Source organism: Pyricularia oryzae, chromosome 4 (genome assembly GCF_000002495.2).
Source record: "Pyricularia oryzae 70-15 chromosome 4, whole genome shotgun sequence".
In the NCBI taxonomy this organism is placed as follows: Eukaryota; Fungi; Ascomycota; class Sordariomycetes; order Magnaporthales; family Pyriculariaceae; genus Pyricularia; species Pyricularia oryzae.
The window spans coordinates 3,639,335-3,656,460 of NC_017851.1; the positions used below are offsets into that span (position 1 = coordinate 3,639,335).

Consider the following 17,126-nt stretch of genomic DNA (forward strand, 5'->3'; position numbering starts at 1 on the left):
GGGGCTACCAGATGTGCCGGGACACCTCGCTTTCAGATTCTTCTCACTTCGTTCTCAGCCTGAGCTCACCTTTCTGGAGCAACTGGGCTGTTTGCTTTCCAAGCTTGCTGATCAAGCCTGTGCAAATTTTCTACAATCAGCCAGTCTGATTCCTCTTCGACGCCCCAATATTTATGTCCTCCTCCCCAAACCCTCCTTCTATTCTGCTAACAAACACCGACACAAGTTGCTATTTCATCCCACTTCAACTACCACTTTCCGATATCAGATTCAGTACCTTGAAAAGTTAGCCAACTCGTAAGTAGCTGCATCGTTACCGGGTTGTTTTTCTTCCACTGCCCTCCTTCCCCCTCTCCCACAGAAAACACCATCTCGCTACTCGTACCGAAACACCACCTTCACGTTGCACCTGTTACATCTTTCCGTTCATCTCGCGAACAGCCGCATGGCATCACTCGACCAGACCGACCTTTAATTTCAAACCTTCAGGTACGGTACACCAAAGAGATAACCGCTGTACAACGCAGCCGGCAGTCTGTGCTGTTTTTTCTTGTTCTTGTTTTCTTTTACCGTTTCTTGACGAGAGGTAGCACAGGGCGGACTCTCAAGTCTTCACTCATCATCTCCCTTCTTTCCCTCTCCTAGGCGGCTTTTTCATCAATCAGAAAATCAGCTCTTATGCTGGTCTTCTCTACGGAAAACGCTCGCTTTTGACGCTCACTCTCTTTCACTCTTTTGCCAAGAGCCAAACTCGTTTTTTTTAAGTTCTATCTAACGTATCTGCGTATAAATTAAGTAGCCATTCGTTTCATCAGCAAACCAATTCGACAAACAATGGCTTCGCCCATCGACAACAGCCAGCCGCTGATGGTGGCCAAGTGTGATGATGAGCACGACCTTCCTGGTCCTGCTACCACCACAGGCAAGAAGGGTCCCGTTATCACGCTTAGACGTGTTCTAGCGGCCTTGATCATCCTCTTTTGCCTCCTGGGTACCGCTGGTGTGATTGTGCTTGGCGTCAAGATTGCTCAAGGTAGGTTTCTTCTTCGACTCCATTCCCCAGAACTGATAAAAGATATCAACATGTTAGCGTTGTGGTTCTGACGTCTTGAAAATAAGCAGGCGAGAAGAAGTACGACACTCTGTATGAGGAGTTTACCAGCCTGTCCCAGAAATACGACATCCTCTCGCGCGCCGACCATGCTCAGGGCCACCTCCTTGCTGCACGTGGCATCTTGAATGAGGATACTGCTCACACCGATGATGGTAAGACCTTTAATCTGGACCTTTAATCCTGCTAGCCTTGGTGGCGCTTCTTCAAGCCAGATAACTAACATGAAGTCAGGCGTAGTCGTAGTTGCCTCTAAAAACATCATCTCGTAAGTACTTTCAACCCTCTCAGCGGGGCATCACCTCCGGCGGAAAGTGCGCCGTCATGCTAATACATGTCGGCCCTCAGCGACATGGCTACGGTGGGAACCACCATCATGGTCACCGTCACCCAGACCGAAGCTGCTCTTGTGAGCCCTACCTCGGCTGATACGACTATCTATGATGAAACCACCACTGTTGTGATCACTGTTCCGACCCTGACAGTCACCGACATCACCACCACTGCCACTGTCACTACGACTGTCTTTGCTTCATCTCAGCCTCTCGTTTCGTACACCAACCCCTTCGCGACCTCGGCCGTAGCTCCCATTTCGGCATCGGCCTCTGATGTTGGCAGCTGCGATCTTGTCACCGTTACTGTCTACCTCCCCTGGTCCATCGGATCGGAGACTTCCGTCTTCGGTGCCCCCACCGAGATCACCTATGAGGTGCCTACTCCCACAGTTGTTGAGAGTCCGAGCCTGGTTGTTATCCCCACAATCGTTACCCCTGGCGAGATCGCCTCTGAGATGCCCACTTCCACAACCACGGAGGTCCCAACTACGACCCCGGTCCGAGAGATCAGTGGCGTGCTGCCAATCTCTGGCAGCCTTGCATCCATGACCGATGCATGCAGCACCAAGACTGAGACCACCACCACCACAGCCTCCGCCGACCGCGGCCTCGAGACCAGCTCCGCCCTTGCGCTCATTAGCAACATCCTCTCGACCGTATCAGGCACCACCACTTGGACCTCATACTCGACCGTCGTCGTGACAGTTTCCAAACCCGCAGTCACTGGTGCCCAAGGGATGCCTCTGCCGCCGCCGCTGGTCACCGCCAGCAGCATCGGCAGCATCGGCAGCATCACCTCGCTCGTTCTCGATGCAAGCTCTGTGGGCGTTCCAATGTTCCGCAACATCACCACCACGACCGTCAAGGGCACCGCACGCAGCTTCTACAACTCGCCGCACCCGGCCCAGTCGACCTATGTGACTAGCGGGGGCGTCAAGCAAGCTCGTGCTGGCCTCAGCGGCAATGGTAACGCCAGATCCGGTACTATTCACTACTGTGTTGTCATGCTCGTCGGCTTCCTCGTGATCATTGCTTGAGGCTTCTGGTCACCTGACCCCTTCCTGCTGTGACCCCTCATAACTCTCGGATGCTAGGATTCTACAAGATTTCCTATAGCGTTGCCTGAGCTTTTGTTACCGAGGAAACGCAAAAAAAAAAAAAGGGTTTAGCAACTGGTAAAAGCTCTCTCTTTTGTACTCATCACGGCGGCTTTATTCAGAGCAGTCTTTTTACTTTTTCCTCTTTTCTGGGCGCTGGGTCTTTTTTTCCATGTTCGGAGAGAAAACAAAGCAGGAAGCAAGTTGAAAGTTCAAGAGCCATGGCGTTCATAATACCACGACTTGGGCAAAGACCAATAACCTGTTTTATTTGGCGATAAAATCCCATTGGTAGCTTTTCATACCTGCAAGCTGCAATTGTTTCACCTTTTGATCAAAACCAATTCTCAAAATGTATTATTAGTACCTTGATATCTTCTCATGTTGCCACGACCTGCCTGCTTTCGGGTTTGACACAGTAGGGCACAGAGTTGAAGAAGAGGTTTACTGGGTTTCGGGAATTTCAAATACAGTAACTTAATGGGACGGGGAAAACGAAGCATTTTACTCATAATACAAAACGAGGAAAAACCTCATATTTCCCCATAAACTAGTCTCATACCGCATGAATTTGTCTCGCATTGACCATCATACAGTTAGCCAACTGCACGAGTCTAGACTGAACACACGTGCCTGCACTCAGATCGACTCATAAGAGCTTAAGAGCCGAAGTGGCGGAAGTGATCATTGTCTCGAAAGGATGAAGAAAAAAATCAGATCGCTTATAAAAAGAGGAGGCTAAGTAAGGGTAATATTCAACATCAGGTGCGCGGAATTCCTCCCACGTCGTCAGGGTGAAGCCAAGTGAGTAGAATAAGCCAGAAAACCCAGTATAGCCTTGAAGCTTACACTTAAACTTGCTGCCGCTGCCGCCGCCGCCGAAAAAAAAAAAAAAAAAAACGACAAAGTCACGCTGGGTCCTTCCACAGGCCCGCCATGGCCCTCTACCTCGCCCTCTGCTTCCAGCTATCTCTGATCCCCTTGGATGCGTCGATCAGCTCCTTTTCGGACACGCCGTCCCGGATGCTTTCCATAACGTTGCCCATGACCTTGATAAAGTTGCCGTTCTCCTTGTCGTCGCGGAACCGGTGCAGCCGCCACCGCTTTTGCTCGTCCTGGCCGCACTCGACAACTCGGCCGTGCAGCGGCTCGTTGAGCTTTTTCAAAGCCTCCCACTCCTCCTGGGTCAGGTAGAGGTCGCCAAAGTGCGTCTCTGGATTGCCCTTACCAGTCCAGGCGAGCAGCTGGGCCGTAGGTATGCTGTCGTAGTCCTCGTAGGGTTCCGCGTCGGGTCCGTCGACCTCTGGATCCGGCTCTACCCGAGGAAAGGTGAGCGCCAGCTTGAAATCGATGGTGTTCTCCTCTGGCGGCTTCCACTTCACTATGTGATCGTCCGTACCGAAAACGTAGCTACTGTTCCGGCACGTAAAGATGAGACCGTCGTTGCCGTGTCGCAGTTTCGGCAGTACTTGACGGAACATCATCTCCAGGCCGTAGCTGACCTGCATGTCCTTCAGTTCGACCCGGAACGCTTGGAACTGCTGCTCGTCGGGGTATTCGCGAAACAGCTCCTTGTACGGCTTGAAGACTCGTTCCTTAAAGTAGCCGAGCCTCTTGTCAAGCGTACGTTCAACTAGACTCATCCCGTCAATGACGAGACAGTCAAAGACCAAAAAAACAGGCTCCTTGCGTCCACCGCCAACGTCGTCAAGGACAAGTTCGCCATCCACAATCGTGTCCTTGTGAAACTTTGCCTTGTCCTCCTCGGGCGGCGGGAGTGGGAAGTGCAGTCGGGTCTCGTTGATGTGAAAGTATTCGTTCTTGCGGTTGATTAGGTACTGGCACTCGCCGCCGTGGTCGTCTTCTGTCAACCACAGGAGGTAGCGCACGCCATCTGATTTCTCGCAGACATAGTAGCTGTCCGATGTTAGCAGCCAGGCCAGATGATGTGAGTCAGGATGACAAGTGCGTCCGTCTAGTGCACAAGAAAACAAAGAGACACCCAGTAGCTAATTCATGTACTTACTCTTCCCTCCTCAACTCCTCGATGTGTCGGCGCAGGAAGCTAACTGGTTGTGCGCCGGGAAACCCAGACTTTGGAAAGTTCAACAAGGTCTGAAGGTTTTTGCGGAGCTCCCATATTGAGCGGCTGTCGTTTCTCACATGTGCATGTTCTCCATAGTAGCGGGTTGGCTTGTCGACGTTCTGGCCAGGGTTATTTATATCGCTGATCCGGTACAGTCCGGGCGGGTTCTGAGGTTGCTGCTCCATGGCGCGGTCCCTCGCAAAGAGACACGGCCTAGGCCTTGATGGGCGACCTCAGTATCTGCCGGCGATGATTGCGCTGGCCAGTATCGGCACGGGGGGGAAGGGTCGGAGAGAGCCACCGAATGTGGGATATATTGAAATCGAGTGAATCGCTTGGATTATAGGCTGAATGCGCAACGGCGATTGCGTCGTTGCCTTCTAAGTATACAGGATCGTGCTGATGCTCTTCTAGGAAGTCTGGGGAAGCCCTAGGTGACAGATGATATGGAGGATTGAAGAAGCTTGGTGGTCGACTTTAGAAGTGTCGATGAATGTTGCGGTAAGTTATGCGATGCTAGAGTTATTTCACTTCACTGGCACGCGATCGCGACCGCGACCCAGGGATGAACCAGCTGGTTGCGCTTGCATTATCTTATCGTACCTAACCTAAAACCAAGTTATACAGGCATGCATTGGTCCCACGTGGATCACAGTATATTGAGCCAGCCAAATCCAGCATCCCTACTGTAGGAATGTGGGAAGGGTTGGCGCGGAATTGTGAATCTTAATCCAATGAAGTAGCCTGTAGCTGTCTTTTGGTAACAACCTAACCTACCTTGCTGCAGTGCGCAATACTCTGATGGAAATTAATATAAAGTTGTATAATCTAGAAACCTCACCACATAGAAATGGCCCAACACGCCGTTACCGTACTTCTCAGATAATACAGGGTTGATGTGATTGGTCCTTAACATGAAGCTTCACTCGTGGTTCCCCACCAGGGAGAGTCACCAAGCAGAATTGGAAAGACGAAATGCGAAGCCTGGCATGGCGGACATGAACAAAGCGATATTAAAAATTATGGAAGTATCGCAATCTTGATCCCGTCCAATAGAAAATACAAATCTTCTCGTTCCAAACACCCCACCCACGCACGCTCTCACGTAGCGGCGGTACTTTTTACTTCTCAAGACTCGTCGATCTTGTTGATCTCAACCTTAGCCTCCTCCCACGTCTCCTTGTTCTTCTTTGCCCATTCAATCTGTGACTTGGCATATGCCAGCTGTGAGGTTAGGGGAAACAGAGTTAGTAAACCCAAACTGCAAAACAACGTCCTTCAACCAGGGTTTCTGCAAGTTATTGAACTCACCATATAACGTTTCAAGTCATCCTCCTTCTCCCGCTGGAACCTCTTCATATCCTTGAGGACACTCGCGCTTGCTTCCACGACATCCTTCGCTACGGCAACCTGTGCCTGCTCCAAATGGCTAATGGATTCGCGTGTTTTGCCAATGGTATCGCGCCTCGTGCGTTCCGGGTCATGATCTACAACCCCTTGGACAGCATGCCTGATTGGGCCAAAGATCTTGTTGGTGATGGAGTTGCCACTTGCGGCCTTCTTATGACCGGGGCTGCCGCCACCACCACCACCTCGCTCTGGCGCTCCAATCTTAGCAGATGGCGCCGATGCAAGATCACCGTGGGTAGGTGGGAAGTCCGAATCAATCGAAGCGGTATCCTCCTGGCTACCATCACGTCTATGCTGCTGATATGAGGCTTGTGATGTGGAGGCGTCTCGAGCGCTAGCCGATCTCCTTGGAGGTTGGATCGTCTGGCTGCCGCTAAGATATTGATCGATTCGACGAGCTTCCGCCTCGCTGCGCTCGAGTTGGTCAAGAAGAGCCCTCTTTTTGTTGAGCTCCTCGTTCGTCATCTCTTGCTGCACGCGCTTCAAGACCCTGTACCTGAGAACGCTCCGAACCACGCCTGCAAACTGAGCATTTTCCCGCATGGGCTCGGCGAAACTAGCGCCCAGTGAACTAGACAGCTCCTCTGTTGCGATGTAGGACGAGTCAAACGCTTGTCCAACCCGTTCAATAGCTGGCCCAAGTGACGGCGCCTGTTCCGACAGGGCAAAAGCATTGTACCTGGCCCCCAGTTCCGAAAGATCTGCCGCCAGTGATGACAAGTGATTGAGGGTTCTCCTATTGACCTTTTCCATAGGCCCGGCAAGAAGCTGCTCCAGTTCCTTTATCGAGGCCTCAAAGGAGTTGAAGTAAGGGTCCAGCTCTTGTTCGCTCAAGTTGCTTGTATCGGACGGGAGACGAGGCTGCCCGGCCGATGCGTTTGCAATATGGTCTGACTGTACGCCGTTGGAGCCAATTCTAAGCTTGGCCGAGCTTGATGGAATGGGAAGATAACTATGGGCAGGGGTGGGATTCGCAGTATCCAGAGGCGGTGCCTTCAACACAGATTTAGGAATGGATGCCACCGGATGCGAGTGGAGGACCTCGCTCTGTCGCAAGACATCGTCAGCTAACCTGCACGAAACGCACTCATTTCGGGTAAAAGGCAAGAGGCGTGTGTATCGATCGATGGTTGCTTACCCAGCTAGCGTTCGGATCTAGAAACCTCCACCATACCCCGTCCTTTCGGATGTCCTCCATTCGTCGGCATCGATTGAGAAATACGGCTAGCATGCGTTTCCTCAGATCAATAATCTGCTGATCCTGCTTGGCGTTGGTGGGGTTGGCCGCGTAGTCGGCCATGGTGTGCTTTTCGGGTATGGGTGGGATGATGAGGGTCGGGTGTAGGCGTGTGAGGGCATCTCGGAGTGAAGCAAACTCGGAGTATCGCCTCCGTACCTCAAGGTCCTGCCAAAGTAAGGTCAATCATACTTGTCTGTGGCGAGCGTGGGGGAGGTCTCAACATACTCCAGTCCTGATTGTGTAGACGATGTATCTGCCACCGCTCTCTAGACTCTTGCCGGCATCGGTGATGAGGATCGGGAGCTCAGGGTGCTCGTAGAGTATCTGCTCGATGCGGCTGTCGTAGCCACCCGGCTTTCGCCTGGGTACCAGTTCGCCATGCCCCGCTGCAGATTCGCGATCGCTTTCGGTATCATCGCTTGCTGGTGCACCGTACGCGCGTGGAGGTGGAGCCTCATCTCCAGTAGATGATGGGGTCTGCGGCTGGTCGTACCGAGGGTCTAGCAAATCCCAGTCGCTGTCAGCGTCTCCGTTGTCCAGCGAAATTTCATCCATCAGTCGGTAATCGTATGATTGCGATGCGCCCTCGAGAAATAGAAGCGCACGACAACCACCTAGTGATGTGCGGCGTAAAGTAAAAACTCACAGTCGCGTGTAGGAGAAACCGGGTTCACGGAAGAGGAGGTGAAAGAATCCCGCCTGTCAAAGTTGTTCCCATAAGGGTTGTTGTCCTCGTCGTTCCACATGTTGCCAGATGAAAGTTTCTGCGGACGCAGGAGTTTGTCTCTCAGGAGTCAGGCAGACAATTAAGGAAAAGGGTCTTGCTGAGGTTGTTGTGGTTCCAGTCTCCTGTCGGCCCTGCAGGTGGCAGCTAGTGTAATCCCCATGTGGGGGCGGGGGGAGTCTGGAAAGCTCGATTATGACGAAATGACTTGAGCTTGCTTGCTTCTGAGGAGACCACCCGGTTGTCCCGCACGATTTGAGGTATTGTTTTGCGATATACAGCTTTCGAAGAGAAATGACAGCCTTGGTCCTGGCGATGATATTGAGGAGGAAGCGGAGTAGGTGAGGTTGGTCGATCAGCTTTGTTTGGGCTTGGTCAGTCCGGGTCAAAGATGGAGCCGCACGGAGCTTAGGAGCTAACACTGGTTGGGCGCTTGCTGCCAAGAGATGACGACGTCCGAAGCAGAGTACACCGAGCACGGTCCACTAATTTAGCCTGGTCTGAATCCGAGGTCCCCACAGGATGCAGATGTCACAGCTTTTTCTCTCTCTACCTTACCCTGGCTTGGCTGGCAAATGCTCAGCTACTTTGTTTGCAGGTCCCCTAACCCTCTGTGATGAAGTTGAATCGACTTGCACTGTTGGCAAACATCTTGACTCTCCCCCTCTCCTTTTTTTTTCCTTTTCTCCCGGATGCGTCTGAAACTCCCGCTGTAGATTGCTATATAATTGTCGCACAAAAGCAAACAAAGGAGGGGGTGGCCAAAGTGCCCGATTAGCAATTTACTCTTTATTAACCTCAGTCTCGCAAATTTTCGGGAGCCTACGAGAACAAAAACAAGCCGCACCTTCCTGGTTGGTCGCCGTCTGTTAGACTTCCGAAACGGATAGGAGAGCAAGCGCTGATTGCTTCATCCAAGAGACCATTTGACATTTGGGACAGTTTACTCAGATACAATTGCGAACTGACGCAGCGCGTAATACTTGTGTAATTGACCGCCCAAAATTGCATGTCCCGACCTGACTTAGTTACCCTGCACTGAACCAACGGACGGATGGTATGGTATATCCTGATGACCGACCTCCATGTCAACTTCACTTTAACGTCAACCTCGTTTGACAATACATGATACCGCAAACATTAACCTGCGCGCATACAATTCTATGCCACTCACTTCATCTGCCTCAAGGAACCCAAGATCTTAGTCGTTACTTGCGATGAAACCAACCGTACATGTCCACTTGATGCCACTTCTCTTTGTTGTTAATAGGAGCAGGAATTTGAATCACCGAGGCTGCCTATCATGGCATTGCCCCCAGGGCGCAACAAGATGTTGCCCCGGCAAAACTCGCTACCTCCTCCAAATACCACAGCATGCTCCGGTTGGGATTGCCTACAACAGTCTCAGCAATTCGGTGTCATTTTCAGCATCATCTTGAGCGTTTTCACATTCGTCTTCCTTTACTGGTTCTTGTTCTGGCGACGCCGAAACCCACTGATGAAGCAGCATGACGACGATCCAGACGTTGTTGAGATCGAGCTCAGGTCTCCCAGCTTGCAAACAACAGCAGTAGTACGGTTTGCTCCAGGAGACCCAGGAGACGGGAGAAAGGCCAGTCGAAGCGAGACGGTTTTCAGGCTTTACAAAGAGATACCTCAACCTGAGAACGAGCTCCCAAGGTATTCAGCTCGCAGTGATGGACGTTATATTCCGGAGGGTTCATCGTTCTCTGATTCCTCACTGTCGGAGCCACAGAGAGTGAAGGACCACAAGAGGACGCAGCCAAGGAACAAGCAAGGCCTCGACCTTTCGACTCCAGAACCCCAAAGTCTAGCCCACAATCAAGCGATTGGACAGGCAAATACTAGAGATGGTGCATGTGATTTCTGCAACCAACACAATACCATCTACTGTCAGCAACGAATGCTTTATATGAACCGGCTGGGGACAAACTGGTATAACCAACAGCCACGCATACATCCTAGACTACACGTAATGCCAACAGCAATGCCAGGTGTGCAGCTCGATCAAGTGCCGATGGTACACTGCTACCCATACCGCCAGCCGTATATGGCTCCCGCATATGCAACCATGCCTGCAAATACGCCCGCAGCACCTATGATGCCATCTCAACAGCCGCAGGCCACCTATTTCTCTCAAATTTCACACGGAGCTCATGTAGTACCCATAGTACAACCTTCTCAACCTTTCTTGGGAGCAACAACAGCTCAAGCCGAGCCGGCGAAGGCAGATGTACGGAGGACAACAGCACCCAGGACTCGAAATCCTGTTCCTGTAAGTTGTTCAAAGAAAAGTGACTAGAGAGCCAATATATCTCGGTGATTCCCTAACGTATATACAATTTAGGTAGCCCAGCCTTCGGTATACCGGGACGCCCCATGGTGGCGAAGGTGGGTATGGCGATATCCAACGACAGGTCGAGCTTCCACAATAGACTCGGACTCGCACAGGTCAAGAAGCCCATCTACACACAGCTCACCCAGTCGATCATCAAATCGCCCCAAAAGCCCAGATCAAAATCTTTCGGCACGTCGAAAACCCTATGATTATGGCAAGGATGTGCGGCCAAAGTCACGAAAACGGGGCAGATCACCAGATGAAAAGAGACAAGAAGAGCATTCAGCTAAGCTTTCGCAAAAACACCCCGAGCCATCTTCGGATTTTAACCTCTCTGACCTTGGCTCTCTGCCTTCGCACACTACTCTGGACTCATACTCGTCACATGGCTCTCATATAAACGGATTTTCAAGGGACAAGATACTTGCCGACTTTGAAAGAGCAAAGCTAGCCGAGTCAAATTCACCAAGAACAGAAGTACTGGAGCCTGCGGAAGTGTCCCTGAGCTCATCTGATAGTTCTGTCAAGGAAACACTCAAGGACTCGGTTGTTGAAGGTCCTCAGCATGAGCCTTCCGGCAAGCAAACCGCTGACAAAATTCTCATCACAATTTCGCCTCCTACGTCTTCGACAAGGTCGGCAAAAACAGCAGCTGGCGGTGCTCGTGGCCCTGGTGATGGCTCAGAAATAAGATCGATTGACGGTAGATTTGCCAGACTACATCCTGACTCTGCCAGCAAGCGAGTACTTCCTGGTGGAGAGAGAGGTTATAGAAAGGACAGCTCGCGGGACGGAGCTCAGGAAGAGACGAAACAACAGTTCTTGTCACCAAAAGAGACGCTACTTAGACAGGATATTAGCGCTCGTACAGACAACCGTCCAGTCCTGTATCGAGTAGAAAATGACGGAGATGAAACTGCATCTCTTTGCACGTCAACTCAAGCCATGGCCTCGTCCAGCGGCTCGCCTGAGAATGCGAATTATGACGAAGACGCCTCTCTTAATAGTCACCACAGAAGACTAGCTAGCCGGGACCGCGAGGGTCGAAACCTGGAAGGGGTCGATACGGAGAGGTGAGTCATTCCGATACAGATATCATAAAAAGAAACAATTTTAAAACCAAGCCATCGCTCCTGTAGTCGTCAAAGGTGTCCCATACCACATGGCGCTAGTATTTGAAATATCAGCTAATACTTAGAGTTTGGGGCTACAGTCATGAGAACTACCCAAAGGGCTTTCACAAGGATTCAGATTCCGCCTCTTTCCGCCCGAGGCCACCAAGACCATTCACAACAGAGGCGATGTCAGATAATGAGGATCAATCCAGCTCTGGAGGTGCCGGAGACGAACTGGCCTTCAAAAACAGGGGTTCTTCTAGACATGGACGGGGTGGGGTCGATAGCATGGTAGTACAGACTTCACCCCCTGATGCCATTGGATTTTGCGATGATGAGCTACCGCCACCACCAAGTCTTAGACCCGGACGCAAGAAGCGTGGTGGCGATAGCTCTGAGTTCTTTCGATTTCGTGGATCTGACGATAATGTTGAGAATAAGTAATGAGATGAAGATGGCAGGAGAAATAGCAGTAAAGAGCGATTTCTTTTCACACTCTCATAGACAATTGACAATTGCCACTGGTAGAGTTTTGTTATAGAATAGTTTACCTAGATAGGTAAGTCGTCTGCAATAAACATCAAGCGTAGATAAGAGAAACTCGTGTAGGTATTCAAGCTTCCAAGAGGCACCTAAAATTGAGCAGGTGGTGGACCCAGGCCGGAGGCTAACAGGGGTAGGCGCATTACATAATACAACTGACCCACGTTAAGCTTCATGCTCGGACAGGGATTGCGCCCGGAGCTGCAGTCGCCAACTCGTTGCGACTTCTATCTAAAAATTATCCCGACATCGTCAAGCATCCCGGAGCATCATATAATCATTCCCTCATTTTCAAAAATTGGAACTGTCGTTTCCAGACGATCTGATATAGTGCAATTGGAGATGCTCCATGTTCTTTTTTTAACGAACTGCTAGTTCTGGTTTGAACTTGGCAGGTAAGCGGAGCACGTCGCCCGGCGGGTTCCGACGTGACAGACAGCTGAAGATACAGCGCGTCGGTCACTTTGCTCCTTCTCCGATCATCACCCCGAAAATCCATCCTGACGGCCAACGAGCCAAAAAAAGTACGCGATGGCCTCTTCAAATCGAAATGGCAACGTCAATGGCAGCGCAGCAGCCGGCCACCCTATCAGCAAGAGGTTCTCCGATGTTCCGCCTTCCATCGATGTTCCCGTCCAGGACGAGGATGAAGCTGTCGAGATCAACCTAGAAGATCTCGTCGACGACCCAACAGATCTTTGCGACCTTTTCGAGAACGAGAATGCAGCGCGCACCTATTGGATGGCTGTCGCTCTTGCTTACGCAAAGCTGCACAAGATCGACTGCGCCATCGAAGTTCTAACCCGTGGTGCCAGCGCAATGCAAAATCACAACCCCAGGGAGAAGCTTGGTATTGTCAGTTGTCTATGCTGGATGTACCTATGGAAGAGCAGGGAAGCTCCTCGTGTTGCGCCTGAGGGCGCCCTGGCCTCCGAGGTCAAGACCAAGGAGCACTATCTGCAGCTCGCCAACACCACATTCAACGAGGCATCGCGCATCAATCCGGCATTCCCTCCGCTCTTCCTCGCCAAAGGCGTGCTCTACCTTCTCAGGGCCTCGCTTCAAACATCTGTAAAATCCGGGCAGGTTGGATCTGTGGATGCTGCCAAGGCTGGACTGTTGGGCTCGGCCCTCAAGTCATTCGAGGATGCGCTACGTGTTTCTCAGGGCAAGAACATGCTGGCGCTGATGGGCAAGTCAAGAGCGCAATTTTCGCTTGGAAAGTACGCTGAGGCCCTCGCGGGATATCAAGATGTGCTCCACAGGATGCCGGAAATGGTCGATCCTGACCCCCGACTGGGCATCGGCTGCTGCTTCTGGCAGCTGGGCCACAAGGACGACGCAAAGGCAGCGTGGGAACGCTGTCTTGAGATCAACCCGGAGTCCAAAATTGCCAACATACTTGTTGGTCTATATTATCTGGACCAAAGCGGCCAGGTCCCTACCAACAGCCCAGAGTTTATCAGGCTCTACAAAAAGGCCATGACAGAATACACGCAAAAGTCGTTCAAGCTCAGCAAGGACCTCCCTCTTACGTGCGCAACTTTTGCCGGTTACTTTTTGTCAAGGAAATCGTTCGCCAACGTTGACTCCTTGGCACACAAAGCCATCCAATACACGGACGTGAACGCAATTGCCAGCGACGGTTGGTACTTGTTAGCACGCAAGGAACATTACCAAGGTGACACTGAAAAGGCGAGCGACTACTACCGGCGCTCTGACGATGCCAGGGGTGGCACAGATCGTGGCTATTTACCCGCGAAGTTCGGAGTAGCTCAGCTGTCTGTTGTTAAAGAGGATTACGGCGAAGCCAAGTTGAGGCTCGAAAAAATGATTCAGCAATCGCGCAACTACGAAGCCATGATCTTGCTTGGAACTCTTTATGCAGAGGAGGTTTTTGCGACTCAGTACGCCAATGTTAAGGAGGACAAGTCGGCTGAGATTAAGAAAGCCATTAGCCTGCTGGAGGGAGTGAGGACGGCTTGGAAGGACACCAAGAAGAACCTTTCTCCTGATGCGGCTGTCCTTCTCAACCTGGCACGTCTATACGAGACTGAGCATCCGGACAAGGCTTTGCAATGTCTGCAGCAGGTAGAACAGCTGGAAATCGAGCTGATATCTGACTCGGATCGTCCTCAGGGTATCGAAGACGAGGCGCAACTGAAGGCCGCTGTTCGCAAGCTTTTGCCGCCGCAGTTGTTGAACAACATTGGCTGTTTCCACGCTCAGCATGAAAGGCACGAGGCTGCCAGCGACATGTTCGAAGCAGCACTCGGGGCTTGCATGCGGATTCAGGAAAGTGACGATCAGATGGACACAGATGCACTGGTCACAACTATCAGCTTCAATCTTGGTCGAAGCTACGAGTCTCGTGGCCTATGGGATCAGGCTATCGAGGTCTACGAGGGGCTACTCAAGCGTCACGACGACTACACGGATGCAAAGATTAGACTCGCATACATCAAACTGAGGAGAAATCCTCAGAAGGAGGGTCCAGATGCCGTCGCCAAGTTGTATCAAGGCAATCCTGCGGATTTGGAAGTGCGTGCTCTGTACGGCTGGTACCTGGGCAAAGTTCATTCGAGGAAACGTCCCGCAAACATTGCCGAGGATCCGGAATTGAGGCACTACAAACACACCCTGCAGCATTATGACAAGCACGACTGCTATGCGTTGGTGGGCATGGGGAATCTTTATCTCATGTCTGCTAGGGAGATGCGACGGGAGACAGACCAGGACAAGTCCAGGCGCAGCGCTACTTACAGTAGAGCGGTTGAGTTTTTCGAAAAAGCTCTGCAACTAGACCCCCGGAATGCTTATGCCGCTCAAGGCATCGCCATTGCACTTGTCGAGGATAGGAAGGACCACAAGAGCGCCTTGCAGGTATTCTTGAGCGTCCGTGATACTATCAAGGATGCTCAGGTTCTCGTGAATCTTGGCCACATCTTTGCTGAACTTAAGCAGTTCACAAAGGCTATTGAGAATTACGAGGCAGCTTTGGCAAAGGAGGGTAAAGCAAACGACCCGAGCATTCTTGCCTGCTTGGGCAGGACATGGCTGAACAAGGGACGTGCCGAAAGGGACCTTGAAGCATACATGAAGGCGCTCGACTGCGCGAAAAAGGTACGGGAGAGATTCCGGACATAGCAGCGTTGGGAAATGAACTAACTTTAGTAAATTTGACAGGCTTTGAATGTGGCCCCTGAGCAGGTCCACTTCAAGTTCAACGTGGCTTTCGTACAGATTCAGCTCGCTACCACTATTTATGGTCTGAGCGAGACTCAACGATCACTTGAACAATTGCAAGACGCTGCCACTGGGCTTGAGTCTGCTATTGCGGCTTTGGATGAGCTTGCAGCACACCCCCAGACTCCTTATCCAAAGCAAGATGTCGAGCAACGCGCCAATATGGCCCGAAACACGCAGAGGAAGCAACTCGAGAGGGCCATTGCCAGCCAGAAAGAGTACGAGGAGAAGAACAAGGAGAAGCTGGCGGCGGCGCTGGAACTGCGACAGGCAGCTCTTAAGAAACGTGAGGAGGAGAAACAAAAAGCGGCCGAGGCAGAGCGTGAACGTCAAGAGAAGATCCGCAAGGAGCGTGAGGCCATAGCGGCGCGCGACCGCGAACTTGCCGAAGCCAGACACAGAGAGCAACAGGCCAAGGAAGAGGCTGAGATGACGACCGACGGAGAGACGGGCGAGAAGATCAAGCGCAAACGCAAGGCAGCAGGAGGCGGCGGCGGCAAGTCTGGAGAGTCACGTGGCGCCAAGGGAGCGAGATCATCGCGCAAGAAGAAGCCCACCACGGACGACGACCAGTCGGACGTGGAGGATTCAGAAGCAGAACAACGCCAGCCCAAGAAGAAGCGACGCCTTACACAGAACAAGAAGGTTGACAACACCAAGTACAAGTCAGCAGAGATTGTTGTCGACAGTGACGAGGACGAAGAGGAGTACGATGCCCTTGACCGGGCCGAGCGCAAACTTGATGACAGTCGCCTGTCTACACCAGATTCGGATCTTGGCGAGCCGGCTGGCGGCAGGCAGAGTGATGAAGAGGATCGCATGGATGTGGACAAGAGCGGCGGTGGGGATGGCGATGATGACGACGACGCAACTAATTCACGTCCTAAACGGTCGCGAAGAGGCGGCCGGGTGCTCGACGAAAGCGACGATGAGGACGAAGACGGCACCCCGGCGGAAAAGGGCACCATTGCTGCAGACACAAAGATGGGAGATGCTGAAGAGGATGAAGAATGATCTTGGAAGCACGGGATCGGGACGGATGTGAGCTTTCTGGCATGGCAGTAATATAAAGACGGCATGATCCTAGAATAGCAGCACATCGAAATTCGCGTCACTTGCGCGGGTCGATTTCATTTCATATTTCTTGTCGACCGTATTCGCGGCTCGTCAGGATTCATCTCTCTCGACACCTGTTGTTGTGTAACATGTAGTACTACCATTTCCACCATTTCTACACGTACTTTGGCTTCTCTGATTTGCGGCTCTACCTCCTGCCCTCTTGGGGTAGCTATGCTTGCCAGGGTCTGTTGATAACTCAGTCTGACGGGATCCAATCAGGGCCGTGACCCCCGCGTTCATGTTCCTTTCCAAGAAGTCGTCGTCCCGCCGCGGGGAGGCTGTGACGATTGTGACGCTAGTATGGGATCTGGTGTTTGGTATATGCGGTCTCGTTTGCAGGGGGGGGGGGGGTATCAGGTTCACTTGAGCGACTTTATTTGACTGATTGGTACGATGGTTATCGTATAACCAAGATGCTATTCTGGAGTCGAAAGAGGTCTAGATAGGTACCAATATGTTCCTAGCGAATGGACCGAGGTACCTCGATACTTTTACACACCTGATATACAAAGCGCGAGATACACTAGTCCTAAGATTCGTTCCTTGATTATGACGCAGACCTAGTTTTGGAATGCTGAAGAAGTAGGGTGACTAGCTTTTTTATGTACGTGGGAGCCCGCACCCGCACAACTAGGCACAACGTTCCCATGTTTTGTGCCTGACTTTTTTGTCCTCACCTTTTCTTCCCATGTTTTCCCCAAAGGTTTTTTTCCTTTTTTCTTTTTTTTTTTCTCTAAAAGA

The 17,126-nt window shown here is 51.6% G+C and overlaps 5 protein-coding genes across 5 annotated transcripts; 3 read left to right on the forward strand and 2 right to left on the reverse strand.

The window, feature by feature from the left end:
- Positions 1-834: 834 nt before the first annotated feature.
- MGG_06464 (uncharacterized protein) lies at positions 835-2,483 on the forward strand (the record flags this gene model as incomplete). Its single annotated transcript, XM_003717052.1, has 4 exons — positions 835-1,033; positions 1,123-1,266; positions 1,346-1,379; positions 1,460-2,483. The coding sequence occupies 4 exons, from the start codon at positions 835-837 to the stop codon at positions 2,481-2,483; spliced, it is 1,401 nt and encodes a 466-aa protein (XP_003717100.1).
- A 726-nt stretch (positions 2,484-3,209) lies between these two features.
- On the reverse strand, positions 3,210-5,158 carry MGG_12831 (mRNA-capping enzyme subunit alpha). The gene is made up of 2 exons (XM_003717053.1): positions 4,570-5,158; positions 3,210-4,460 (listed from the first exon to the last, which is right to left on the reverse strand). Exons 1-2 carry the CDS (start codon positions 4,812-4,814, stop codon positions 3,488-3,490), a joined length of 1,218 nt encoding a protein of 405 aa, XP_003717101.1. The 5' UTR covers positions 4,815-5,158; the 3' UTR covers positions 3,210-3,487.
- A 265-nt stretch (positions 5,159-5,423) lies between these two features.
- On the reverse strand, positions 5,424-8,424 carry MGG_12832 (sorting nexin-41). Its single transcript, XM_003717054.1, has 5 exons — positions 7,926-8,424; positions 7,505-7,779; positions 7,178-7,444; positions 5,941-7,086; positions 5,424-5,853 (listed from the first exon to the last, which is right to left on the reverse strand). Exons 1-5 carry the CDS (start codon positions 8,023-8,025, stop codon positions 5,758-5,760), a joined length of 1,884 nt encoding a protein of 627 aa, XP_003717102.1. The 5' UTR covers positions 8,026-8,424; the 3' UTR covers positions 5,424-5,757.
- Positions 8,425-9,333: 909 nt separating this feature from the next.
- On the forward strand, positions 9,334-12,067 carry MGG_06463 (uncharacterized protein; the record flags this gene model as incomplete). Its single annotated transcript, XM_003717055.1, has 4 exons — positions 9,334-10,299; positions 10,372-10,415; positions 10,509-11,435; positions 11,576-12,067. The coding sequence occupies 4 exons, from the start codon at positions 9,334-9,336 to the stop codon at positions 11,919-11,921; spliced, it is 2,283 nt and encodes a 760-aa protein (XP_003717103.1). The 3' UTR covers positions 11,922-12,067.
- Positions 12,068-12,252: 185 nt separating this feature from the next.
- On the forward strand, positions 12,253-16,735 carry MGG_06462 (tetratricopeptide repeat protein 1). The gene is made up of 2 exons (XM_003717056.1): positions 12,253-15,143; positions 15,207-16,735. Exons 1-2 carry the CDS (start codon positions 12,552-12,554, stop codon positions 16,278-16,280), a joined length of 3,666 nt encoding a protein of 1,221 aa, XP_003717104.1. The 5' UTR covers positions 12,253-12,551; the 3' UTR covers positions 16,281-16,735.
- Positions 16,736-17,126: the final 391 nt, after the last annotated feature.